This window comes from Salvelinus sp. IW2-2015, linkage group LG8 (genome assembly GCF_002910315.2).
Source record: "Salvelinus sp. IW2-2015 linkage group LG8, ASM291031v2, whole genome shotgun sequence".
NCBI classification, from domain to species: domain Eukaryota; kingdom Metazoa; phylum Chordata; class Actinopteri; order Salmoniformes; family Salmonidae; genus Salvelinus; species Salvelinus sp. IW2-2015.
In genome coordinates, this window is record NC_036848.1 from 34,337,309 (window position 1) to 34,363,895 (window position 26,587).

Sequence of the window (26,587 nt, forward strand, 5' to 3'; positions counted from 1 at the left end):
CGGTGAATCTTGTTTCCATAACTTCATTGGACATGGGGAAAGGCATAGTCTATAATGGCCCACAGTTGACAGTGCATGTCAGAGCAAAAACCAAAGGAATGGTCCGTAGAGCTCCGAGACAGGATTGTGTTGAGGCACAGATCTGGGGAAGGGTACCAAAACATTTCTGCAGCATTGAAGGTCCCCAAGAACAGTGGCCTCATCATTCTTAAACGGAAGAAGTTTGGAAACACCAAGACTTCCTAGAGCTGGCCGCCCAGCCAAACTGAGCAACCGGGGGAGAAGGGCCTTGGTCAGGGAGGTGACCAAGAACAGAGCTCCTCTGTGGAGATGGAAGGTACTCCTATGCAGCACTCCACCACTCAGGCCTTTATGGTAGAGTGGCCAGACATGCCACTCAGTAAAAGGCACCTAAAGGACTCTGACCATGAGAAACAAGATTCTCTTGTCTAACGAAACCAAGAATGAACTATTTGGCCTGAATGCCAAGAGTCACAGTCTGGAGTTAACCTGGCACCATCCCTACGGTAAAGCATTGTGGCAGAATCATGCTGTGGGGATATTTTTCAGCGGCAGGGACTGGGAGACTAGACAGGATCGAGGGAAAGATGAACGGAGTAATCCTTGATAGAAGCCTGCTCCAGAGCGCTCAGAACCTCAGACTGGGGCAAAGGTTCACCTTCCAACAGGACAAAAACCCTCAGCACTCAGCCAAGACAACGCAAGAGTGGCTTCGGGACGAGTGACCCAGCCAGAGCCCGGATTTGAACCCGATCATACATCTCTGGAGCGACATGAAAATAGCTGTGCAGCGAAGCTCCCCATCCAACCTGACAGCTTGAAGATCTGCAGAGAAGAATGGGAGAAACTCCCCAAATACAGGTGCCAAGCGTGTAGCGTCATACCCAAGAAGACTTGAGGCTGTAATTGCTGCCAAAGGTTCTTCAACAATGTACTGAGTTAAGGGTCTGAATACTTTTGTAATATTTCTGGGGGTTTTTCATTGTCATTATGGGGTATTGTGTGTAGATTGAGGGGAATAATCAATTTAAGAATAAGACTAATGTAACAAAATGTGGAAAGTCTAGGGGTCTGAATAGTTTCAGAATGCTCTGCTGTGGGTGCATCTTGCTAGCAGGCTGATCCTCATGGGTGGAACTCTAATCGCTAGGGGCTGGCCCATGTGGTGGAAAATGGCACACCACAGCTTCCAGAAAAACAATTTATAGTTTGAAAGCAACTGAGAACTAATTCTGCTCATAGATTACACATCAAAATCAAATGTTATTGGTCACATACACTTGGTTAGTGAAATCCTTGCTTCTTCTAGTTCCTACAGTGCAATAATATCTAACAATTCCACAACTACCTAATATACACATCTAAAGGGGTGAATGAGAATATGGCCGAGCAGCATAAACAAGGTGCAATAGATGGTATAAAATACAGTAATGTAAGATACGGTGACATTATTTAAAGTGGCATTGTTTTAAATTAATAATGGATCACTAGCGAAAGTGTCCAGTGATTGGGTCTCAATGTAGGCAGCAGCCTCTCAGAGTTAGCGATTGCCGTTTAGCAGTCTGATGGCCTTGAGATAGCGACTGAAGTACAGCTTCTCGGTCCTAGCTCTGATGCACCTGGACTGACCTCGCCTTCTGGATGATGGCAGTGGCTCGGGTGGTTGTTGTCCTTGATTATCTTTTTGGCCTTCCTGTGACATTGGGTGCTGTAGGTGTCATGGAGGGCAGGTCGTTTGCCCCCGGTGATGCGTTGTGCAGACCGCACCACCCTCTGGAGAGCCTTGCAGTTGAGGGCAGTGCAGTTGCCGTACCAGGCTGTGATACAGCCCGACAGGATGCTCTCGATTTGTGCATCTGTAAAAGTTTGTCAAGGTTTTAGATGACGAGCCACATTTCTTCAGCCTCCTGCTGTTGCGGCTTCACCACACTGTCTGTGTGGGTGGAACATTTCAGTACGTCTGTGTACGCCCAGGAACTTTCCTCCACCTCCACTGCTGTCCCTTCGATGTGGATAGAGAGGTCTGCTGTTTCCTGAAGTCCACGATCAACTCCTTTGTTTTGTTGACGTTGTGTGTGTGAGGTTATTTTTCTGATACCACACTCCGAGGCCCCTCACCACCTCCCTATAGGCTGTCTCGTCGTTGGCGATCAAGCCCACTACTGTTGTGTCATCTGCAAACTTGATGATTGAGTTGGAGGCGTGCATGGCCACGCAGTCGTGGGTGAACAGGGAGTACAGGAGAGGGCTGAGCACACACCCTTGTGGAGTCCCAGTGTTGAAGGTCAGCGAAGATGTTTCCTACCTTCACCACCTCGGGACGGCCCGTCAGAAAGTCCATGGCCCAGTGGCACAGGGCGGAGATGAGCTTGGGAGGGTACTATAGTGTTGAATGCTGAGCTGTAGTCAATAAACAACATTCTTACATTAGGTATTATTTTTGTCCAGATGGGATAGGGCAGTGTGATGGCGTCATCTGTGAACCTGTTGGGGCGGTATGCAAACTGAAGTGGGCCTAGGGTGGGTGGTAAGGTGGCGGTGATATGATCCTTGACTAGCCTCTCAAAGCACTTCATGATGACAGAGGTGAGTGCTACGGGGCGGTAGTCAGTTCAGTCCTTTGCCTTCTTGGGTACAGGAACAACAGTAGCCATTTTGAAGCATGTGGGGACAACAGACTGGGATAGGGAGCGACTGAATATGTCCGTAAACACACCAGCCAGCTGGTCTGTGCATGCTCTGAGGACACGGCTAGGGATGCCGTCTGGGCCAGCAGCCTTGCGAGGGTCAACACTTAAATGTCTTACTCACGCCAGCCACGGAGAACTAGGGAGGGGGGGCGCAGTCTTGGTTAGTGAGCCGCGACAGTGGCAATGTATTATCCTCAAAGTGGGCAGAAGGTGTTTAGTTTGTCTGGAAGGGTGACGTCGGTGTCTGACGTGGCTGATTTTTCTTTTTGTAGTCCATGATTTCCTGTAGACCCTGCCGCATACGTCTCGTGTCTGAGCCGTTGAATTACGACTCCACCTTGTCCCTGTACCGGTACTTCGCTTGTTTGATTGCCTTGCGGAGGGAATAGCTACACTGTTTCAATTCAGCCATATTTCCAGACCTCTTTCCATGGATAAATGCAGTGGATCACTCTTTCAGTTTTGTGCGAATGCCGCCATCCATCCACGGTTTCTGATTAGGGTAGGTTTTAATCGTCACAGTGGGTACAACATCTCCAACGTACTCACTGAGTCAGTCGTTTTCGGTTAATGTTCTGAGGCTGACCGGAACATATATAAAACAATCTTGAAGCGTGGCTTCCGATTGGCCAGATCAGGGTTGTATGGTTCTTGTCACTGGTACATCCTGTTGGAGTTTGCCTATAAGATGGCGTCGGATTTGCCGAGGGGAGGGTTTTGTATGCATCGCGGAGGTTAGAGTAGCAGCGGTCAAGTATTAGCCCTGCGTGTCGTGCAATCAATATGCTAATAGAATTTAGGTAGCCTTGTTCTCATTTGCTTTCTGAAAATCCCCAGCTACAATAAAAGCAGCCTCCGGATATATACAGTCGTGGCCAAATGTTTTGAGAATGACAAAATATTAATTTTCACAAAGTCTGCTGCCTCAGTTTGTATGATGGCAATTTGCATATACTCCAGAATGTTATGAAGAGTGATCAGATGAATTGTAAAGTCCCTCTTTGCGATGCAAATGAACTGAATCCCAAAATAACATTTCCACTGCATTTCAGCCCTGCCACAAAAGGACCAGCTGACATCATGTAAGTGATTCTCTCGTTAACACAGGTGTGAGTGTTGACGAGGACATGGCTGGAGATCACTCTCATGCTGATTGAATTCGAATAACAGACTGGAAGCTTCAAAAGGAGGGTGGTGCTTGGAATCATTGTTCTTCCTCTTGTCAAACATGGTTACCTGCAAGGAAACACGTGCCGTCATCATTGCTTTGCACAAAAAGGGCTTCACAGGCAAGGATATTGCTGCCAGTAAGATTGCACCTAAATCAACCATTTATCAGAACTTCAAGGAGAGCGGTTCAATTGTTGTGAAGAAGGCTTCAGGGTGCCCAAGAAAGTCCAACAAGCGCCAGACCGTCTCCTAAAGTTGATTGAGCTGCGGGATTGAGGCACCACCAGTACAGAGCTTACTCAGGAATGGCAGCAGGCAGGTGTGAGTGCATCTGCATGCACAGTGAGGCGAAGACTTTTGGAGGATGGCCTGGTGTCAAGAAGGGCAGCAAAGAAGCCACTTCAGGACAGACTGATATTCTGCAAAAGGTACAGCGATTGGACTGCGGTAAAGTCATTTTCTCTGAATCCCCTTTCCGATTGTTTGGGGCATCAGGAAAAAAGCTTGTCCGGAGAAGAAAAGGTGAGCGCTACCATCAGTCCTGTGTCATACCAACAGTAAAGCATCCTGAGACCATTCATGTGTGGGGTTGCTTCTCAGCCAAGGGAGTGGGCTCACTCACAATTTAGCCTAAGAACAAACCACACAGCCATGAATAAAGAATGGTACCAACACATTCTCCAATAGAAACTTATTCCAACCATCCAGGAACAGTTTGGTGATGAACAATGCCTTTTCCAGCATGATGGAGCACCTTGCCATAAGGCAAAAGTGATAACTAAGTGGCTCGGGGAACAAAACATCGATATTTTGGGTCCATGGCCTGGAAACTCCCCAGACCTTAATCCCATTGAGAACTTGTGGTCAATCCTCAAGAGGCAGGTGGACAAACAAAAACCCACAAATTCTGACAAACTCCAAGCATTGATTATGCAAGAACGGGCTGCCATCATGTGGCCCAGAAGTTAATTGACAGCATGCCACGGCAGATTGCAGAGGTCTTGAAAAAGAGTCAACACTGCAAATATTGACTCTTTGAATCAACTACATGTAATTGTCAATAAAAGCCTTTGACGCTTGTAATTATACTTCAGTATTCCATAGTAACATCTGACAAAAATATCTAAAGACACTGAGGCAGCAGACTTTGTGAAAATTCATATGTGTCATTCTCAAAACTTTTGTCCACAACTGTATAGTTTCCAGTTTACATAGAGTCCAGTCTTGGTAGGTAAAACGGCCGGCATTTGATTGTAAGGAATTCTAGGTCGGGTGAGCAGAAGGACTTGAGTTCCTGTATGTTATGATTACACCACGAGTTGTTAATCATCAAGCATACACCCCTCTTCCTCTTCCCAGAGAGATGCATGGAGAAGCCCGGTGGCTGAACCGATTCCGACAACATATCCCGAGAGAGCCAAGACAACCATGGCTTGAATTGTCTACCTTGTCAAGAGACTGGACATGGGCGAGTAGTGTACTCGGGAGCGGTGGGCACGTCTACGGAGCCTGACCAGGAGGCCGCTCCGTCTGCCCCTTCTGCGGCTCCGTTGTTTTGGGTCGGCTCCTGGTATTAGATCCATTGTCCTGGGTGGTGGTCCGAACAGAGGATCCGCTTCGGGAAAGTTGTATTCCTGGTCGTAATGTTGGTAAATTGGCGGTGCTCCTATATCCTATAGTTTTTCCCAGGGTAACAATGTAAGAAATAGTACATTAAAAGAATACTGCATAGTTTCCTAAGAACTCGAAGAGACCATCTGTCGGCGTTATTCTTACTATCCAGCACAAAGAGTGAAAAAAAGAAACCTTAGTTGCCAAAGTTTCAGGCCATGTCTTTTTTTCTGTCAGGCATCCGGGGCTAATCTGGTTGAAGCCAAATTCAGTATTTCTGACTTCAGTCTGGAAAGGCTCTCACTCGAGTGCTGCCCTTTACCAATACAACTTGTTGAATTTTCTAATCCAAAGCACGATAGGTCTCAACCCCACCCCCAGAAAGAAAAAAAGAAAATTTCAGAGAAACAAAGCTCGAACCAACTTTTGGGGTAATATTGCACCACTAACAAACTCCTGTCCAAGACTAGTGTGTCATGGCTAGAAGGGTCCAGGTCGTCAAATTAACAGCAAAATTAAATTTTTGCCGTTAATTTGACAAAAGCTGGATCCCTTCTAGCCATGACCCTGTGTACCACATTAGCCAGGCTAAATCTCTCACTCAGATTTGATGCATGTGTCAAAACCCACACCAACATTATTTATAGCTTGAACTTGATCTGAAAAATGTATTCTGTTAGTGATGTGTAAATGACTTGTCTGTATGATTTACCTGTAGACATTCAATAAATAGTTCCTTCAAATTTGAACTGAAATGTAGTATGCCTATAAAACTGGAGGGACCTACCTGAATAGAAACTGTTGCAAAACAGAACGTGTTTGGACTAATAATTGCATCTCAGCTACGAGGGATGGGGTTTATTCATGCAACCATCATTACTTTCAAGAAAACACAATGATTTGAACAGGTTTATTTTATTGGTAACATAACGAGGAAGATGGTAAGAGAAAAACTGACCAAGTGCTGTAAACTACATCTCACTAGGGTGAGTGTATACAGAACCGATCTCACGTGTGTACCGTACGACCGGTCTCAGGTTGAGTGGATAGGGGCGGAGCGTGCCAGGAGCTCAGTGATGTAAGCGTTGTTATGGGCAACAAGCTCCTGCTTCATGGCTTTAAGCTCCGCCTTCACCTCCTGGTCAGTCATGGTGACTGCCGGCAGAGATTTCACCTTCTCCAGAAACGACTGGATCAAACCCTCTCCCTCCTGGAAAGAGACAGTATTAGAAGGTTGGAGTCATTCTACACCGAACAAATATATAAAAGCAACGTAGTGTTGGTCCCATGTTTATTAATGAGCTGAAATAAAAGATCCCTGAAGTTCTCCAAAAGCTTATTTCTCTCATTTTGTGCAAAAATGTGTTTATATCCCTGTTAGTGAATTTCACCTTTGCCAAGATTATCAAGAAGCTGGGTACAAAAGGAAACAAATGTCTCTGGTTGAGGGAGCGTGCAATTGGCATGCTGACTGTAGGAATGTCCAACAGAGCTATTGCCAGAGAATTGAATGTTAATTTCTCTACCATAAGCTGCCTCCAACCACGCCAGCCCAGGACCTCTACATCCGGCTTCTTCACCTGTGGGATCGTCTGAGGGGGGTTGGGGGGGAGCGGTGCTGGGGAGTATTTCTGTTTGTAATAAAGCCCTTGTGGGGAAAACCTAATATGGATTGGCTGGGCGTATGCCCTCCAAAGATTAGGACCTAATTGAAATAAATGAATTTACTGATTTCCTTATATGAACTGTAACTCTGAAATTGTTGCATGTTGCATTTATATTTTTGTTCTACATGTCAAAAAGACAACAGCCAAAACTATCTTGTCGTAGTGTTTACCTGTTTATCGCTGCGTCGTTTCTTGGCCTCTGGCCCCTCCTCCCCACTAGGCTCCTCCTGAAACTCCTCCAGTTCTGCAGCCTTCTGCTTTGCCATGGCGACCACCGCCGGCGGGAAACACGCCAACTCCGCCACATGGATCCCAAAACTCTGGTCACACACACCTAAACACACACATACTTTGTCAACCGCTGCGCTGATGTTTGTGTGTATATACTGGATACTACAGTGTAGTGTGTGTACCTGGTTTGACCCTGTAGAGCATGGTGAGTGTGTGTTGCGTGGTCAGAGCGGTGACGTGCAGGTTGCGGACGGTGGGGTGGTGTGTGGCCAACGCCGTAAGCTCGTGGAAGTGAGTGGCAAACAGACAAAAGCAGCCAATCTTAGAGGCGATGTGTTCACTGATGGCCCAGGCCAGACCAAAGCCATCGAATGTAGATGTTCCTCGACCCAACTCATCGATTATTATTAGAGAGTTCTTCGTGGCAGAGCTAGGGAGAGAAAATAGTGTAACAGTTGAGTCAATGTACAGGCAACCGCCAAAAATAATGGATACAAAGTACATTGAAAACAGGTGTGGTTGCTGAGTTAAGCAATTAACATCCCATCATGGTTAGGGTCATGTATAAAAAATGCTGGGCAGGCTATTATTTTGGCTATGCCCCCACAAGATGACAATGCCTCCTTCCACAGGGCACTAGTGGTCACGGAATGGTTTGAGGAGCATGAAAACCATGTAAACCATTTGCCATGGCCGACTCAGTCACCAGGCCTCAACCCAATTAAAAACATATGCATGAGACAGCATTTTCTACCACCAACAGAAAATTGTTGAACAATGGAGTCGCATCCCTCCAATGGAGTTTCAAACACTTGTAGAATCTATTCCAAGGTACAGTGAAGCTGTTCTGGCTCGTGGTGCCCCAAAGCCCTATTAATACACTTTATGTTACCGTTTCCTTTATTTTGGCAGTTACCTGTACATGTTCATTGTCAATGATGCACGTAAAGGATTTGACTAAACTAAAAGAGAAAAGAGCTGCAGAGATGGTGGCGTGTGCGTGTTCTCACCGGAGAATAGCTGCGGTCTCCAGCATCTCTGACATAAATGTAGACACGCCCTTGAGCTGGCTATCCCCCGCCCCCACACGGCACAGACAGCTGTCAATCATGCTTAGCTCCGCCTTCTCACAGGGGACAAAGCAGCCAATCTGAGCCATCAGAGAGATCACGCCCACCTGCCTGATGAAGGTAGACTTCCCGCCCATATTAGGACCTGTGGAGAGGAGGGAGGGTTAATGCATGTAAATCTGTACGTCAGGCCAGAGGGGTGTGAGTGTTTGTACTAAAATGAACGTAGCACATACAGTACAGAAGAGCATTGTGCATTTCTCGGGCTAAATGTATCAAGAAAAATGTACACGTCTCCATGGTGTGCTCAGTTTATGAGTATTGACCCTTATACAGTCTATGGTATGGACACTAGTGTTGTCGTGATACCTTAAGTTTAACTTCGATACCAGGTTAACTATTGGATTTTGAATTTTAAGACCCCTTAAGATATAAAGTAAAAAATGATTGGATGAAACACTGAATTTGCATTACTGCTATTAGCCAATACAAATGCAATGAATAACAGATTTACTACATTGGAACAGAGGTCAGTTCAAAAGATCAAAAGGACGTTTGTTCTGAAGTGTCCTATATCTGAGAGAAGATCAGGAAACCATTGGTTTATTTGTTATTTACATGTACTTATTTTAGGCACTAAACGTTCATTTTTTAATCTGGTACTGGGGATCTTAAGACGAGTCTTGTGAGGCTTGTTGGTATTCTAGAGCAAAACGGGGAACCCCATCGTGTTCGTGAGTCATCTTTCAGTAGAGTGGTCATAATAGTTTGTAGGCCAAATCGTTCGGACACCACAGACGATTTCTCGAGAAGAACGATTTTTCGTTATGTCTCACGGTCTCTGACAAACACTGCTCTGCCACCTTTCACCACAGATGCGTAAGGGCAATATCGGCGGGTGCGGTGGACTGAGACGCAGCCATGCAAAAAAAACAGATTTCCATCTTAAACTGACGGATTTTGATGTTAATTTCATTTCCGAATGTAATTCATCAATTATCCAGTCCAAACTCCAAAACATAACGGTAATCAATTATTTGATTGGTACATCTCTTGATGAACTGGGTAAATCAAGATGTAGCCTAGGTCTATTCACAATACAGGTGAATGCATATTATTGAGTTTGTTTTAGCTAATTTCATGGGGCTACAGATGACAAATAGTCCCTTCCATTTAGGATTGATTTAAATAACAACTGCCAGGAGAACTTAATGTTGTCCTGACCAACAACATTTGCGTAGAAGAAGCAGCCTTATAAAAGTGTGCGCCGTCTCGAAGAACGTAATGAGACATGGGGAGAGGAAGTGGAATCTGACCTTGTGGAAACCAGAAGGAGAGGAAGATTAAGCAAATTTGCTTTTGTTGGCGAGGGAGACTAAGTGAATTAATAACGCTTTTGGTGGATATCCGCTTTGAAATCAGCATATTTTGCATTATGGTTTCACAAACAAAGTACGAGGGTAGTGAATTCAGCTGTAAACTAGCAAAGAAAGTTAGCCTACAATTAAAGCTGGAAGCTACCAGTATCTTCTTGCATAGTGTTTTAGCCTGTGTGGACATTGTTTTGCGAACAGTAATTAACAGTTTCAACATTTCTACATGCCGTGTTGCATTATTCAAGTGTACCAACTTCTGTGCAGCAGGAGTTGGGAGCTAACAATGCAGCCCAGACAGCTCTAGCAATGAATAAGTGTAGCGGGATCTTTCCTCTTCACGCTATAAAAAAGGGGCTGCGCTGATAGACTTGATCCTCTCAATCGTGTGAGAGACGCGTGACAGAAGTACCGAACGTAACACAATTATAGTACCGAACCGGAGATCGTGAATGGAACTTTGCCCTGGTTTCCAATGTCCTCCGACTTGGTGTTCAGTCAAATCCCTAAACGGGTGAATGAACGGCTGCAGCCTCCTCTGAAATCCTCTCAAAATAAAAGAAGTGTGCATGTGTACCTGTGATGATATAGAAGCTCTGCTCCCCCTGGATGAAGGATATATCATTAGGTATGAAGGCTGTGTCTGCGTCCGACTCCAGGCAGGGGTGTCTGGCCTGTTGGAGCTCCAGGCGCCTGCGGTCCACAGCCAGGAGGCGTGGCCTGACGTAGGGGATGGGGGCAGAGACTGACGCCACAGAGAAGCTGACCACCGCATCCAGCTGGGCGATGACGTCACTCAGCGACTGCAGGGGGTCCACGTAGCCTGGGGACGTCCAAGGGTATATTTAAGAAAAGGAAAAAGGAGACTCCGTTCCAACATGCATTTCTACTAAGAATGCTACATCAAACCTGATAGGAAGTTGCAGAGTGTGTGTGTGTGTGTGTGTGTGTTCTCACCCGCGGCGATGCTGATGATCTCCTTAACGATGGCGTTCTGAGCCTCCTCATACTCCTCTCTGTTCCTGGTGTAGTCTTCATTCAAAGAACTCAGCTTACTACACACACACAGAGAAAGTTAGCTCACCGCAGGGAAAATTGTGTGTATGCGTGTGTCAGCGCGCCATACCTGTTGGTGAACCGTACTCCATTCTTCTGGACGTCCAGCGTTGTGAACGTTTTGTTGTTCCTCAGACTCTTCTCCTCTTTACAGGTCACCCTCAGGTAATACCCCAACACATTGTTACACTCCAACTTCACTGTCTTACCAGCATCCAGACCTAAACACACACACACACACAATTAAATACACTGGTATATGTCTATTCTGTGTGTGTGTGTGTGTGTGTGTGTGTGTGTGTGTGTGTGTGTGTGTGTGTGTGTGTGTGGTGTACCTAGTTCCCGTGCTGCGCTGTTCAGTACGCTCTGCATGCTGTTCTCCAGTGTGTCCATCTTCTCCCTCAGCTCAGAGAGCACCGGGTCAAACGACGCCTTCACCAGGAACTCATGGTGCTCCACCTACAAAAACACGCACGGTTCACATCTAGTGTATTCTACCACGGAACACACACACACACCCACCCTACCTGGTTCATATCCAGTGTAGTTTCTATCATCTCCTGGTACTTGATGAAGTCAGCCTGCAGGTCTCTGAGAGGAGAGATGAACACAGCCTCCAACAGCATCTGGTGACTTCCTACAACACAGGATGGTGCTACGGAGTTAGTGTGTGCGCGCGCATCTTAGTATGTGTGTGTGTGCGTGCACGTGTGTGTACCTTGGTGTTTCTCCAGAGCCAACAGAAGTGCAGGGATCTGGCCCACGGCCTGGTAACCGCGGTAACAGTCCTGAAGTGTTGCCGAGAGCCGGTGAAACTTTTTGGACAAGCGGTGGAGATCTGGGAACCGCCGCAACAGATCGTCCTGAAGAGTCTGTCTGGCCTCACCGTCATTCACGAGACACTCTACCAGGTCCAGTCTACACACACACACAGACAGTGAGAAATCACAGGTAGTGTCTGCAGTACTACGAAAAACCAGAAGGTGGCAGCAGGAAACACGGCTAATACTTCTGGGAAAGCCTCGGAGCAGACTCGACAGACCAGGGGGTTGGAAAGTCAATGGGAGAAGTGAAAAATGTATCCTTAGTTATTTTTCTCTCAAATCTAAATGACACAACCATTTCAACCAGTCGAGCCAGTGGCTAGGTTTCCATTAACTTGTCCAGTGATTTTTTTTGTTGACATTTAGAAAGTTTGCATAGAAAGAAGATGCGACAATTGCCTGCCATGGTGCGTTTCCATTGAACCGTTGTGTCAAAAAAAAAAATAATCAAAATCTAGAATGTTAAATAAAATTAAAGTGGTTTAAGTGTTTCCATTTCGACAAATTGTGCATTAATAAAAAGTGGCGACACGCTGTATGCCCTGCCCACCCATCGCAAAAGCCAGCATGGATACAATGGAAGAATAGCCTAATATTCATGGCATACCTTGCACTCATGAAGGCCTCGTAAAAATCTAACAATTTGACGGTGAAACTTTGAATTGCAATATAAAGCAATTCAGGCAGTCTTCAAAGTCAAGACCATCCTTGTCTTGCAAAGAAATATTTTTAAAGTTGAATGACTGGATTTTGCAAGCAGTAGGCATTTGGAATTAAATGTGGAGATTTATTAGTTACAGTTGAAGTCGGAAGTTTACATACACCTTAGCCAAATACATTTCAAATCAGTTTTTCACAATTCCTGACATTTAATTCTAGTAAAAATTCCATCTTAGGTCAGTTAGGATCACCAATTTAATTTAAGAATGTGAAATGTCAGAATAATAGTAGAGAGAATTATTTATTTCAGCTTTTATTTCATCACATTCCCAGTGGGTCAGAAGTTTACATACACTCAATTAGTATTTGGTAGCAATGTCTTTAAATTGTTTAACTTGGGTCAAACATTTCTGGTAGCCTTCCACAAGCTTCCCACAATAAGTTGGGTGAATTTTGGCCCATTCCTCCTGACAGAGCTGGTGTAACTGAGTCAGGTTTGTAGGCCTCCTTGCTCGCACATGCTTTTTCAGTTTTGCCCACTAAATTTCTATGGGATTGAGGTCAGGGCGTTGTGATGGCCACTCCTATACCTTGACATTGTTCTCCTTAAGCCATTTTGCCACAACTTTTGAAGTATGCTTGGGGTCATTGTCCATTTGGAAGACCCATTTGCGACCAAGCTTTAACTTCCTGACTGATGTTTTGAGATGTTGCTTCAATATATCCACAATTTTCCTTGCTCATGATGCCATCTATTTTGTGAAGTGCACCAGTCCCTCCTGCAGCAAAGCACCCCCACAACATGATGCTGCAACCCCCGTGCTTCACAGTTGGGATGGTGTTCTTCGGCTTGCAAGCCTCCCCCTTTTTCCTCCAAAAATAACGATGGTCATTATGGCAAACAGTTATTTTTTTGTTTCATCAGACCAGAGGACATTTCTCTAAAAAGTACGATCTTTGTCCCCATGTGCAGTTGCAGACCGTAGTCTGGCTTTTTTATGGCGGTTTTGGAGCAGTGGCTTCTTCCTTGCTGAGCGGCCTTTCAGGTTAGGTCAATATAGGACTTGTTTTACTGTGGATATAGATACTTTAGTACCCGTTTCCTCCAGCATCTTCACAAGGTCCTTTGCTGCTGTTCTGGGATTGATTTGCACTTTTCGCACCAAAGTACGTTCATCTCTAGGAGACAGAACGCGTCTACTTCCTGAGCGGTATGACAGCTGCGTGGTCCCATGGTGTTTATACTTGCGTACTATTGTTTGTACAGATGAATGTGGTGGTACCTTCAGGTGTTTGGAAATTGCTCCCAAGGATGAACCAGACTTGCGCAGGTCTACAATTTTTTTTCTAAGGTCTTGGCTGATTTCTTTTGATTTTCCCATGATGTCAGGCAAAGAGGCACTGAGTTTGAAGGTAGGCCTTGAAATACCTCCACAGGTACACCTCCAATTGACTCAAATTATGTCATTTAGCCTATCAGAAGCTTTTAAAGCCATGACATCATTTTCTGGAATTTTCCAAGCTGTTTAAAGGCACAGTCAACTTAGTGTATGTAAACTTCTGACTCACTGGAATTGTGATACAGTGAATTATAAGTGAAATAATCTGTCTGTAAACAATTGTTGGAAAAATGACTTATGCACAAAGTAGATGTCCTAACCAACTTGCCAAAACTATAGTTTGTTAACAAGAATTTTGTGGAGTGGTTGAAAAACGAGTTTTAATGACTCCAACCTAAGTGTATGTAAACTTTCGACTTCAACTGTATGTGATAACATCACGTTCCCCGCGTACCTTACAAATTGATTTGTCAATCATCAGTCGTCACAATAAAGAAAGTTGGATGATAGAATCTACCGGTCGAACGGATAAAAATGTATTCTAGCTTTAGAAAATGTATCCTACATCTGTGGCTTCCATTACAATTGACGCGATGATATTTTGTGAGATTGCTTTTGTTGAATAAAAGGTGTCAATGTACTAATGTTGATGACGTCCACTCACAGCAGTGCGACATGACTTGTTTTGAAGATGTCAATATTGAAGGCCATGTCAGCAAAAGAGGTCCAAGTAGGATGATAGCATATTCAAATCCTGCAGTTAACTTGATTTTCCTGTGTTTTATATATTCCACACTATGAGGTCGGAAGAACGCTGTGAAATGGTGAAAATGCCCTTTTAGTCTAAGAGCTGTTTGAAGAGACAGCCTGAAATGTCAGCCTGTTCAGATGAGATGGAGTATTGACCTGCCTGGTGACATTAGTTAATAGATCAATAATGCCGCTTTCAAAACAACTGGACACTCGGAACACTCCGACTTCGGTGCTTTCAAGACAACTTGGAACTCAAAACAATTAACTCTGAAAAAAAATTACTTTGAACAGTCATCCAACTCGGAAATTCACACATCTTTCTAGAGCTCCGACTTTGCGACCTGAAGATCACTGACGTCATAATTTGATGTAGCCCCCACCCCTGCATTGGTCCTTAAAAGAAAGATTAACCCATTTTGAATGTTATATCATATGTGAATCTCTGAGCGGTGTTCTATCGATTCCCGGGGTCATTTTATGTGTATCGGAGCTATTCACCATTCAAGCAGGCAGTAATAGTTGGTATGGTAAAAAAATGTATCATATGATTAGTCATTCCTACAACCTTGACAAAACGGACTCTTCCATTTGCCAAAAACAATTTCATATCGAAGGAGTGCCTTTTATTTGATGGCCTGCACAACACAACCGTTAGACCTGATGACACATTCATGCGCATGAGCTTAGCGAGCTAAAGTCGCCATGACACTGCCTACAAACCTGATCAGGGATTTCTATTGTAGAAGCAGTTTCTGGAGTTTTTCATGGATATTCTCTTTGGTACAGTACTGAGATGAGCGAAAGAGAAAGGGAGAGGGTTGAAGAGAAGTTGGACCTCACCTCTCCTCAATCCTGTTCTTGTCCATGAGTGGCTGTTTGATCCACTGGTTGACCAATCGCTGGCCCTGAGGGGTGCGGCACTTATTCAGTAGCCCGGCCAATGAGTGGGCTCCACTGGTGTCATCGGGAGAACCCTGGGGAGAACGAGCCTATCAGGACAGACTCAGACTGCCAAGAAACACAAGGACAAAGTCTCACTTCAGTAGATTAAAAACGTTTATGCCTGTGCACAGCGCTTCTAAAAATGAATCCGTCACCCAGCTCTTCATGTGTGCACACACAGCCCCCAGCCAGGCAGTGTTGCAGCGTGATGCAGAAATACTTAGCACATTTTACAGTGTGAATTCGGTTCAGGGAGATACAACCATATTTTCTACAACACCATAGTAGCTAGCCACAGCCTACAGCTAATGCTAATGCCATAGTAACTCCTGGCACAAAACCTCAGCTCCGGGCCTGCTGGAGGCAGGTAGCCTAGTGGTTAGAGCATTGGACTAGCAACCGAAAGGTTGCAAGATCGAATCCCCGAGCTGACAATGTAAAAATCTGTCCTTCTGCCCCTGAACAAGGCAGTTAACCCACTGTTCCTAGGCCGTCATTGAAAATAAGAATTTGTTCTTAACTGACTTGCCTAGTTAAATAAAGGTCAAATTACATTTAAAAAGACAGGCTGGGAGAGAGTCAAAAGTGCATTCTAACAGGCCTATTTGCTTAACATTGGAATGATATTCTAAAATTATATATTTCCATAACCTAAATAATTACATATGCGATGACTAACCAGCCATATCATTGATGGAAACCTGAACATTTTACTAAGCCTATAGCCAACAGTCAAAATCCAGCATTTCTTCTTCTACTGTCCAAAGGCAGTAAGGCACAATCCTATTGTTGCATCGTCAGATATTCCCTCCAAGTTCCTACTATTACGCTGTATATCCATCTCTGTCGCATTTTTTTTTTTAAACGTACGCATCAGGTGCACATTTGAGAACGGTGGTCTCCCGTAATAGCATTTTGGAACATTGTGGCCCGCGCTTGTAGTGTGAATTATTCATAGTTGATCAACTTAAGCTAAATGTTACCTGAAATGTACCTGAAAGAGGTTGAGGGCTTGTACAGCAGCGTTGTCCAGCCTCATGTACTGGCTCAGGTCAAGGGTCGTCAAGCTGAAGGAGCTGAAGTTTGATTGGTCAGACAGCAACTCCAGGTAACGAACCACTGCTGCCAGGCATGACATAGCTACCTGGAACACACAGACATGTCATTTTACTACTAACGGAGTGGGTTGTGTTTGGAAACAGTCATATTATCCCATGTGCGGCGTGGTTAGATAAAGAGCTTTACTAATGGCAATGCACGCTGGGACAAGCTGCTGCAACCCAGACCGACACACAGCGCTAACAACTGTTTATTAAGACTCAGCCAATACGAGTAGGTTTGTGAGTGTTACCTGTTTGTCTAGTTCAGGCAGAACGTTGCAGGCGTTGGCCTCCCCTTTCCTGGTCCGTAGCAGTCGGTTGAGGTCCTGGGTCATGTCTTTACTACTGAACTCCGTTCTCTTTCTGTCTGACAGCAACACACCGCCACGCTGCACCACCTACACACATGATATACAGTGCCATCAGAAAGTATTCAAATCCCTTGACTTTTCCCACATTTTGTTAGGTTACAGCCATCTCCTCTACAATGGCGCCAGAGGAGATGGCTGTCGTTTCACGGTCTCCTAGGCAATTGTGCTCGTGTGGTTTGCGTAATTTAAACTTTTTTTTTTTTTTTTTGATGTTTCTGCCACCGTCTCTTATGACCGAAAATAGCTTCTAGATATCAGGACAGCGATTACTCACCTCGTACTGGGAAAAAAATGTTACCTTAAAAAGACTCTGACGCAAAGGATTTACTTCGGACAGAGGCCCCCATCTCCGCCATTCGCAGGAGAAAGAGAGATATCGGGACATAGGTCGGTGTGCCTTGTAAGGATCCGACGGCGAGTGGGTAATCTGCCTTCACCATCAGTCCTATTAGCCAACGTACAATCATTGGATAACAAAATAGACGAACTACGATCACGTATATCCCATCAACGGGACATTAAAAACTGTAATATCTTATGTTAAACCGAGTGGTGGCTGAACGACGACATGGATAACATACAGCTGGCGGGTTTTACGTTGCATCGGCAAGATAGAACAGCTACCTCCGGTAAGACAAGGTGTGGCAGTCTGTGTATATTTGTAAACTACAGCTGGTGCACAAATTCTAATAGTAAGGAAGTCTCAAGGTTTTGCTAGCCCGAGGTGGATTATCTCATAAGCTGTAGACCACACTATTTACCAAGAGAGTTTTTATTTATATTCTTCGTAGCTGTCTATTTCACCACCACAAACCGATGCTGGCACTAAGACCCCACTCAACGAGCTGTATAAGGCCAGAAGCAAACAGGAAAATGCTCATCAGAGGCGGCACTCCTAGTGGCCGGGGACTTTAATGCAGGTAAACCAGTTTTACCTCATTTCTATCAGCATGTTAAATGTGCAACCAGAGGGAAAAAAACTCTAGACCACCTTTACTCCACACACAGAGGCATGTACAAAGCTCTCCCTGTTCCGTAGAAAATGTGAGTGTGACCTTTAAACAGGTCAACATTCACAAGGCTGCAGGGCCAGACGGATTACCAGGACGTGCACTCCGAGCATGCGCTGACCAACTGGCAAGTGTGTTCACTGACATTTTCAACCTGTCCCTGACTGAGTCTGTAATACCAACATGTTGTTTCAAGCTGACCACCATAGTCCCTGAGCCCAAGAACATTAAGGTAACCTGCCTAAATGACGACCAACCCGTAGCAATCACGTCTGTAGCCATAAAGTGCTTTGAAAGGCTGGTCATGGCTCACATCAACACCATTATCCCAGAAACGCTTGACCCGCTTCAATTTGCATACCGCGCCAACAGATCCACAGATGATGCAATCTCTATTGCACTCCACACTGCTCTTTCCCACCTGGACAAAAGGAACACCTATGTGAGAATGCTATTCTTTTGACTTCAGCTCAGCATTCAACACCGTAGTGCCCTCAAAGCTCATCACTAAGCTAAGGACCCTGGGACTAAACACCTCCCTCTGCAACTGGATCCTGGACTTCCTGACGAGCTGCCCTCGGGTGGTAAAGGTAGGTAACAACACATACGCCACACTGAACCTCAACACAGGGGCCCCTCAGGGGTGCGTGCTCAGTCCCCTCCTGTACTCCTTGTTCACTCATGACTGCATGGCCAGGCACAACTCCAACACCATCATTAAGTTAGCCGACGACACAACCGTGGTAGGCCTGATCACCGACAACGACGAGACAGCCTATAGGGAGGTCAGAGACCTGGCCGTGTGGTGCCAGGATAACCTCTCCCTCAACGTGATCAAGACAAAGAAGATGATTGTAGACTACAGGAAAAGGAGGACCAAGCACGCCCCTATTCTCATTGACGGGGCTGTAGTGGAGCAGCTTGAGAGCTTCAAGTTTATCGGTGTCCACATCACCAACAACCTATCATAGTCCAAACACACCAAGACAGTCATGAAGATGGCACGACAAAGCCTATGCCCCCTCAGGAGACTGAAATGATTTGGCATGGGTCCTCAGATCTTCAAACGGTTCTACAACTGCACCATCAAGAGCATCCTGCCTGGTTGCCTCCTACCGCAAGGCACTACACGGCTAGTACGTACAGCCCAGTACATCACTGGGGCCAAGCTTCCTGCCATCCAGGCGGTGTCAGAGGAAGGCCCTAAAAAATGTCATTGACTAGGGTGGCAGGAGTCTAAGACATCTCTCTGCTACAGCACGGCAAGCGGTCCCAGAGCACAAAGTCTAGGTCCAAAAGGCTTCAACAGCTTCTACCCCCAAGCTATAAGACTCCTGAACAGCTAATCCAATGGCTACCCAGACTATTTGCATTGTCCTCCCCTCTTTTACACTGCTGCTACTCTATTATCTTTGCACAGTCACTTTAACTCTACCTACATGCACATATTACCTCAATTCCTCGACTAACCTGTGACCCCGCACATTGAATCTGTACCGGGAACCCTGTATATAGCCTCGCTACTTATTTTACTGGTGCTCTTTAAATTATTTAAAAATTATAGAATTTTTTACTCATCTATTTTTCTTAAAATGTTTCTTAAATTGGGTTAAGTGCTTGTAAGTAAGCATTTCGCTGTAAGGTACACCTGTTGTATTCGGTGCATGTGACAAATAAAACTTGATTTGTAATCGTCCACCCCCCCAATCTACACACAATAGCGCATAATGACAAAGCAAAAACTTGTTTAGAAATGTTTGCTAATTTAGTAAAAATAAACTGAAATATCACATTTACATAAGTATTCAGACCCTTCACTCAGTACTTTGTTGAATCACCTGGCAGCGATTACAGCCTCGAGTATGATGCTACAAGCTTGGCACACCAGTATTTGGGGAGTTTCTCCCATTCTTCTCTGCAGATCCTTGCAAGCTCTGTCAGGTTGGATGTGCGTTGCTGCACAGCTATTTTCAGGTCTCTCCAGAGATGTTAGATAGGGTTCAAGTCTGGGCTCTGGCTGGGCCACTCAAGGACATTCAGAGACTTGTCCCAAAGCCACTCCTGCGTCGTCTTGGCTGTGTGCTTCGGGTCGTTGTCCTGTTGGAAGGGTAACCTTCGCCCCAGTCTGAGGTCCTGAGCATGTTTTCATTAAGTATCTCTGTACTTTGCTCCGTTCATCTTTGCCTCAATCCTGACTAGTCTCCCAGTCCCTGCCACTGACAAACATCCCCACAGCATGATGCTGCCATCACCATGCTTCCCCGTAGGGATGGTACCAGGTTTCCTCAAGATGTGACACATGGCATTCAGGCCAAAGAGTTCAATCTTTGTTTCATCAGACCAGAGAATCTTGTTTCTCATGGTCTGAAAGTCCTTTAGGTGCCTTTTAGCAAACACCAAGCGGGCTGTCATGTGCCTTTTACTGAGGAGTGMCTTCCGTCTGGCCACTCTACCATAAAGGCCTGATTGGTGGAGTGCTGCAGAGATGTTCTTCTGGAAGGTTCTCCCATCGCCACAGAGGAACTCTGGAGCTCTGTCAGTGACCATCAGGTTCTTGGTAACCTCCCTGACCAAGGCCCTTCTCCCCCGATTGCTCAGTTTGACCGGGCAGCCAGCTCTATGAGGAGTCTTGGTGGTTCCAAACTTCTTCCATTTAAGAATGATGGAGGCCACTGTGTTCTTGGGGAACTTCAATGCTGCAGAAATGGTTTGGTACCCTTACCCCAGATCTGTGCCTCGACACAATCCAGTCTCGGAGCTCCACGAACAATTCCTTTGACCTTATTGCTTGGTTTTTGTTCTGACATGCACTGTCAATTGTGGGACCTTATATGAAACAGGTGTGCCTATCCAAATCATGTCCAATCAATTGAATTTACCACAGGTGGATTCCAATCAAGTTGTAGAAACATCTCAGGGATGATCAATGGAAACAGGATGCACCTGAGCTCAATTTTGAGTCTTATAGCAAAGGGTCTGAATACTTATGTAAATAACGTACACAAAAATGTCCAAAACTCGCTTTCTGATTATGGGGTAGTGTGTGTAGATTTCAGAGTTTGTTTTATTATCCATTTTAGAATAAGGCTCTAACGTAACAAAATGTGTAAAAAGTAAATTTAGTCTGAATACTTTCCGAAGGAAGAACAGACACACACAGGTATATACAGTTCCAGTGAAAAGTTGACACCTACTCATTCCAGGGTTTTTCTTTATTTATACTATTTTCCACATTGTAGAATGAATAGTGATTACATTAAAACAATTAAATAACATATGGAATCATGTAGTAACCAAAAAAAAAGTGTTAAACAATTCAAAATACCCACCCTGTGCCTTGATGACAGCTTTGCACACTCTTGGCATTCTCTCAACCAGCTTCATGAGGTAGTCACCTGGAATGCATTTCAATTAACAGGTGTGCCTTCTTAAAAGTTCATTTGTGGAATTTCCTTCTTAATGCATTTGAGTCTATCAGTTGTGTTGAGACAAGGTCCCTAAGCCCTATTTGGTAAAATATCAAGTCTATATTATGGCAAGAACAGCTCAAATAAGCAAAGAGAAATGACAGTCCATCATTATTTTAAGACATGGTCAGTCAATGTGGAAAAGTTCAAGAACTTCCTTCAAGTGCAGTCGCAAAAACCATCAAGCGCAATGATGAAACTGGCTCTCATGTTACCTCTGCTGCAGAGGATAAGTTCATTAGAGGTAACTGCACCTCAGATTGCAGTGCAAACAAATGCTTCACAGAGTTTAAGTAACAGACATCTCAACCACAACTTTTCAGAGGAGACTGCGTGAATCAGGTCTTCATGATCGAAATGCTGCAAAGAAACCACTAATAAAGGACACCAATAAGAAGAAGATACTTGCTTGGGCCAAGAAACACGAGCAATGGACATTAGACCGGTGGAAATCTGTCCTTTGGTCTGATGAGTCCAAATTTGAGATTTTTGGTTCCAATCTCAGTGTCTTTGTGAGACGCAAAGTAGGTTAACGGATGACCTCCGCATGTGTGGTTCCCACCGTGAAGCATGGAGGAGGTGTGATGGTGCTTTGCTTGTGACACTGTCAGTCATTTATTTAGAATTGAAGGCACACGCATTCTGCAGTGATACACCATCCCATCTGGCTGGCACTTAGAGGGACTATCATTTGTTTTTCAACAGGACAATGACCCAAAACACACCTCCAGGCTGTGTAAGGGCTATTTGACCAAGGAGAGTGATGGAGTGCTGCATCAGATGACCTGGCCTACACAATCACCCATCCAAGAGTGTGCAAAGTTGTCATCAAGGCAAAGGGTGACTACTTTGAAATAACTAAAATATAAAATAGATTGATTTGCTTAACACTTTTTTGGTTACTACATGAGTCCATATGTGTTATTTCATAGTTTTGATGTCTTCACTATAATTCTACAATGTAGAAAATAGTAAAAATAAAGAAAAACCGTTGAATGAGTAGGTGTGTCCAAACTTTTGACTGGTACTGTATATGGACTCACACACAGACATACATACTCCCTTTATCACCTCACCTCACTCCCTCCCTCAGCCACTCCCCTTTTCACACAGCCACTCCCGTTTTCACACAGCCACTCCCTTTTTCACACAGCCACTCCCTTTTTCACACAGCCACTCCCTTTTTCACACAGCCACTCCCTTTTTCACACAGCCACTCCCTTTTTCACACAGCCACTCCCTTTTTCACACAGCCACTCCCTTTTTCACACAGCCACTCCCTTTTTCACACAGCCACTCCCTTTTTCACACAGCCACTCCCTTTTTCACACAGCCACTCCCTTTTTCACACAGCCACTCCCTTTCTCAGACTTCATTCTCCTCCCACAAAGACATTTCTCTCTGTTGCATAGACACACACACGCACACCTACCTGTCGTATGTTATCAGTGTTGTCACCCTGTGGTAGCAGACATTCCTTAGGGCTCAGCTGCACAAGTAGAGCCTCCAGGTTACAGAAAGTCTCTCCATCAAGGAACTCACACACTCCCATGGTCCTTAGGGACGCGTCCACATAGCCCACGCCCACCACGCGCTGTCCGTCACTCCCGACAGCCAACCGTACGGCCACAACCCCCGCTGAGCCAGCCCCTCTTCCCTCAGCCCCGCCAAATAGAACCTCCTCAAACTGGCTCAGATTCCCTGGAGACGCCTGGAGGGAGGAAGTAGTGAAAGAGAGAACTATTACAACACTTATAAATGTAATCTTCAGATTGTGTCTATATGGCTGTGTTTGTACCTTGTACTCCAGTTGCCAGCTGTGATCCTTGGTTTTGCTTTGGTTCCTGTAGACTTCCACTCTGTACTGTTTCACCAGCAGCAGGTCTCTGACCAGAGCCTCAAAGTTTGTCTTGCTGAGAACCACACTCTCCAGCTTGCGGCTACCTACACACACACACACAATAAATACAGGTCATTAAATGAATGATCGTGCACTGCTATGTAGTTAGTTGCAGCACAAAAACTCAACGTGAACTATTTTAGACAGCTAGCTAGCTAGATGGGGAGCAATGTCCTGCTTGCCACAGTAAGGATGGAAGTAGTTAAATAGTGTAGCTAGCCAGAATAGAGTCCGGGTTACAGCTAAAGCACACATAGAACAACGAGACAGATATTCACTGGATGTATAAAATGTGAAGCATCTGCTTGGCGTTTCCACTCACTACCAAATATGGTAGTGAGAGGAAGCCCACTGGCTGGCAGTGGGAGAAGATGGAGATTAGAGATTTTGGCCGACATTCTTCTTTCTCTCAACGATTAAACATTAGATCTCAATACAGTTCCGGTCCCAAAATTACAATCTGTTATGAACAGAGTGGACTAAGGTTTGTAGACTTCACCCTTAGCAACAAAAAAAAAATGTTAATGCGTTGTTTAGGAGTGCAATGGCGAATTGAGTTACTGCACACTCGCAGTTCACAGAGTAGGCGTTCCCTAACGAAAATAAGCAGATGATCCTATTACGCGCCAACAGGATCGCGCTAGTTCGTGCATCGCTCTGCCACCCATGGCGCATTTGTTCCCATTGGAAACGACAGGCTGTGGTCCATCTTGGTTTAGTTATATAAATCTTTGGCTGAAGCACATTTTTTGTAGTGATTTTCACCGAAACGTACTACTGCGGCAATAACGTCTGACGTTACATGAAAAATATATATTTTTTAAAAAGCGTCCCAACAGTTACATCAGGCGTGTTCCTTGACAAATACTTTGATAAACGAGGCACATGTTGTGTAAATTAGCATAACCTACTACGAAAAACTATTCCGGTCGTAACAGTATCGAAGTGGCGTGATTTTAGGTTCTCAAATTGGGATTTAGTTAGCGTCTAAACTAGCAAGCTAACCATAGGCCACGCAAATAATGCAGTAGTTTAGCATCTAGCTATCAGGATTAGCTTACATAACGTGGAAAACCATACAGATGGCTAGCTTTGTGAGCTAAATAAGTGTAGCTACCTGAGCCCAGGGTCTTGATGACTCCGTTGGTCTTGAAAACCTCCTTGGCGGCGAACAGCGCGTCGGTCCCGTGCACCGTGTAGTAGTCACCCCGGTCGAAGACCCTGAAGGTGGTGTCTGGCTTCTCCGGCATGGAAAAGTAGTAGGTAAGGAAGCCATGTTCGGTAGCAGCGTCCATGGACAAGCTCTGTTTCGGTTGCACCGCCATGCTGGAATCTCCCGCCACGGACTGGAGCAACAGGAAGTTACGTCAGGGCAAAGATAGAACTATGAGACAGATATTTCACCGGATGAATAAATGTGAAGCATCCGGTTGGCGTTTCAACTCAGTACCAAATATGGTAGTGAGAGGAAGCACAGGCAGTGTGAAAAGATGGAACAAAATATATTTTGGCCGACATTCTGTTAATTTTATTTTTTTAAATGATTTAACCTGTAACTAGGCTAGTCAGTTAATAACAAATTCTTATTTACAATGACCCTAACCCGGACGACGCTGGGCCAATTGTGCACCGCTCTATGGGACTCCCAATCACGGCCGGTTGTGATACAGCCTGGAATCTAACCAGAGATAACACCCTTGATAGCTGCTTCGAAGATCCACACACAACAAATTCCAATCCCACAACTTCTTGAAACAAAATAAACCCACTTCTCTTTACTCTCATCGACGCCACCTCATCCACAATTTTAATATAGACTTCAAACGGATCTCCCAGGTATCATCATCGATTCAAAACCCTTATTCCAACCAAAAACGACTAGTTTCCACTAGCCTTTTACTTCTCTTATTTCCTTTTGCATTCGCCACTGTAATACAATTCTTCTCACTCTCATCTCCACTCGACACGCCATCTGATTCAAACAAAACATCGGCTCCCGCCATTTTCGATGGCCTCCGAGTTGGCAACTTTAGTGCCAGAGTGTCGTAAAAAGATTAAATGTGGGCCTCCCGAGTGGCGCAGCGGTCTAAGGCACTGCATCGTGGTCTAAGGCACTGCATCGTGGTCTAAGGCACTGCATCGTGGTCTAAGGCACTGCATCGTGGTCTAAGGCACTGCATCGCGGTCTAAGGCACTGCATCGCGGTCTAAGGCACTGCATCGCGGTCTAAGGCACTGCATCGCGGTCTAAGGCACTGCATCGCGGTCTAAGGCACTACAGACTCGGGTTCGATCACGGCCGATTCCCATAGGGCAGCGCACAATTGGCCCAGCGTCGTCCGGGTTTGGGGAGGGTTTGGCCATGGGGCTTTACTTGGCTCATCGCGCTCTAGCGACTCCTTGTGGTGACCAAGGTTGACCGAGGTAGTCAGTTGAACAGTGTTTCCTCCAACACACTGGTGCGGCTGGCCGGCGGGTGTTAAAAAGCGGGGTTTGGCGGATCATATTTCGGGGGACTCGACCTTCGCCTCCCTAGCCTGTTGGAGAGTTGCAGCGATGAGACAAGATCAAAATTGGGGAGAAAAAGGGGTGAAATACAAAAAAGGATTACATGTGTTTTTATAGCTACAGTAGTTACAAATCATAAGCTATTCTAAAAGTGTTGTTGGTTATAAAAGAAAGGGTCCCACGCCTGGATTATGGTTGGAGTTAGCCTGGAAACCTGAAGTTAAATTTGATTGAATTCTACGATGACAGGCACAACTGAGCGTTTGGATCAGGAAAGGTTCCTCTCACCACCTCCACAAGCCAGAATGTTGAATAAAATCATATTTTAACTTACTTTACCAGTTTTCTGTGTGGTTGGTCCTTTTGCAGGTAGGAATGGGAACCAATATATCCACAGGAAAGTATAATTACATGAACTTTTCAAAGTGCTGGTACGTTCAGATTTCTCTCCTGAAGCATCCAATGTAATTCAACGTTGGTCTTCAGGCTAGGTTGGGGTAAGGCCTGGGCCTCCTTCCTCAGAGCCTTCGTATTGGTAATATCATCATTAGAACCTTCTTACGGTGTATCTAGTAGCTGAGGTGTTTCCCATAGCCTTCGTTACTAAAATGGCTCTTAAAAACCTTTGCACATCTACAAGTGCTTTTTTTGCCCTTCCACTTCATTTTATTCATAGAAGATCTCTGCTCAACATAGAATCAAGATGTTTAGGCTATCTGTCTGACTGTGACTGCTGGTTACTTCAGAATGAAGTTGACTACAAATACAAAGTTGCCAAATTATTTATTACATTTACATTTAAGTCATTTAGCAGACGCTCTTAT

At 45.0% G+C, this 26,587-nt stretch overlaps 1 protein-coding gene across 1 annotated transcript; it reads right to left on the reverse strand.

Moving 5' to 3' along the window:
• Window positions 1-6,391: 6,391 nt before the first annotated feature.
• msh2 (mutS homolog 2 (E. coli)) lies at window positions 6,392-24,622 on the reverse strand. Its single transcript, XM_023993157.2, has 16 exons — window positions 24,374-24,622; window positions 23,155-23,300; window positions 22,789-23,067; window positions 16,760-16,906; window positions 16,403-16,552; window positions 15,307-15,440; window positions 11,608-11,807; window positions 11,417-11,526; window positions 11,225-11,348; window positions 10,960-11,110; window positions 10,791-10,888; window positions 10,411-10,656; window positions 8,401-8,605; window positions 7,573-7,820; window positions 7,330-7,493; window positions 6,392-6,702 (listed from the first exon to the last, which is right to left on the reverse strand). The coding sequence occupies exons 1-16, from the start codon at window positions 24,579-24,581 to the stop codon at window positions 6,526-6,528; spliced, it is 2,787 nt and encodes a 928-aa protein (XP_023848925.1). The 5' UTR covers window positions 24,582-24,622; the 3' UTR covers window positions 6,392-6,525.
• Between the last annotated feature and the right edge of the window lie 1,965 nt (window positions 24,623-26,587).

Bases quoted from the DNA above. Each gene is read 5' to 3' on its own strand.
- msh2 (XM_023993157.2), bottom strand. From the start codon at position 24,581: ATGGCGGTGCAACCGAAACAGAGCTTGTCCATGGACGCTGCTACCGAA. The intron at 23,068-23,154 runs GTACAAACACAG...TCCTCCCTCCAG, and splicing joins GCTGGCAACTGGAGTACAAG to GCGTCTCCAGGGAATCTGAG. The intron at 11,808-15,306 runs GTGAGGTCCAAC...GTGTGTGTGTAG, and splicing joins AAGAACAGGATTGAGGAGAG to ACTGGACCTGGTAGAGTGTC.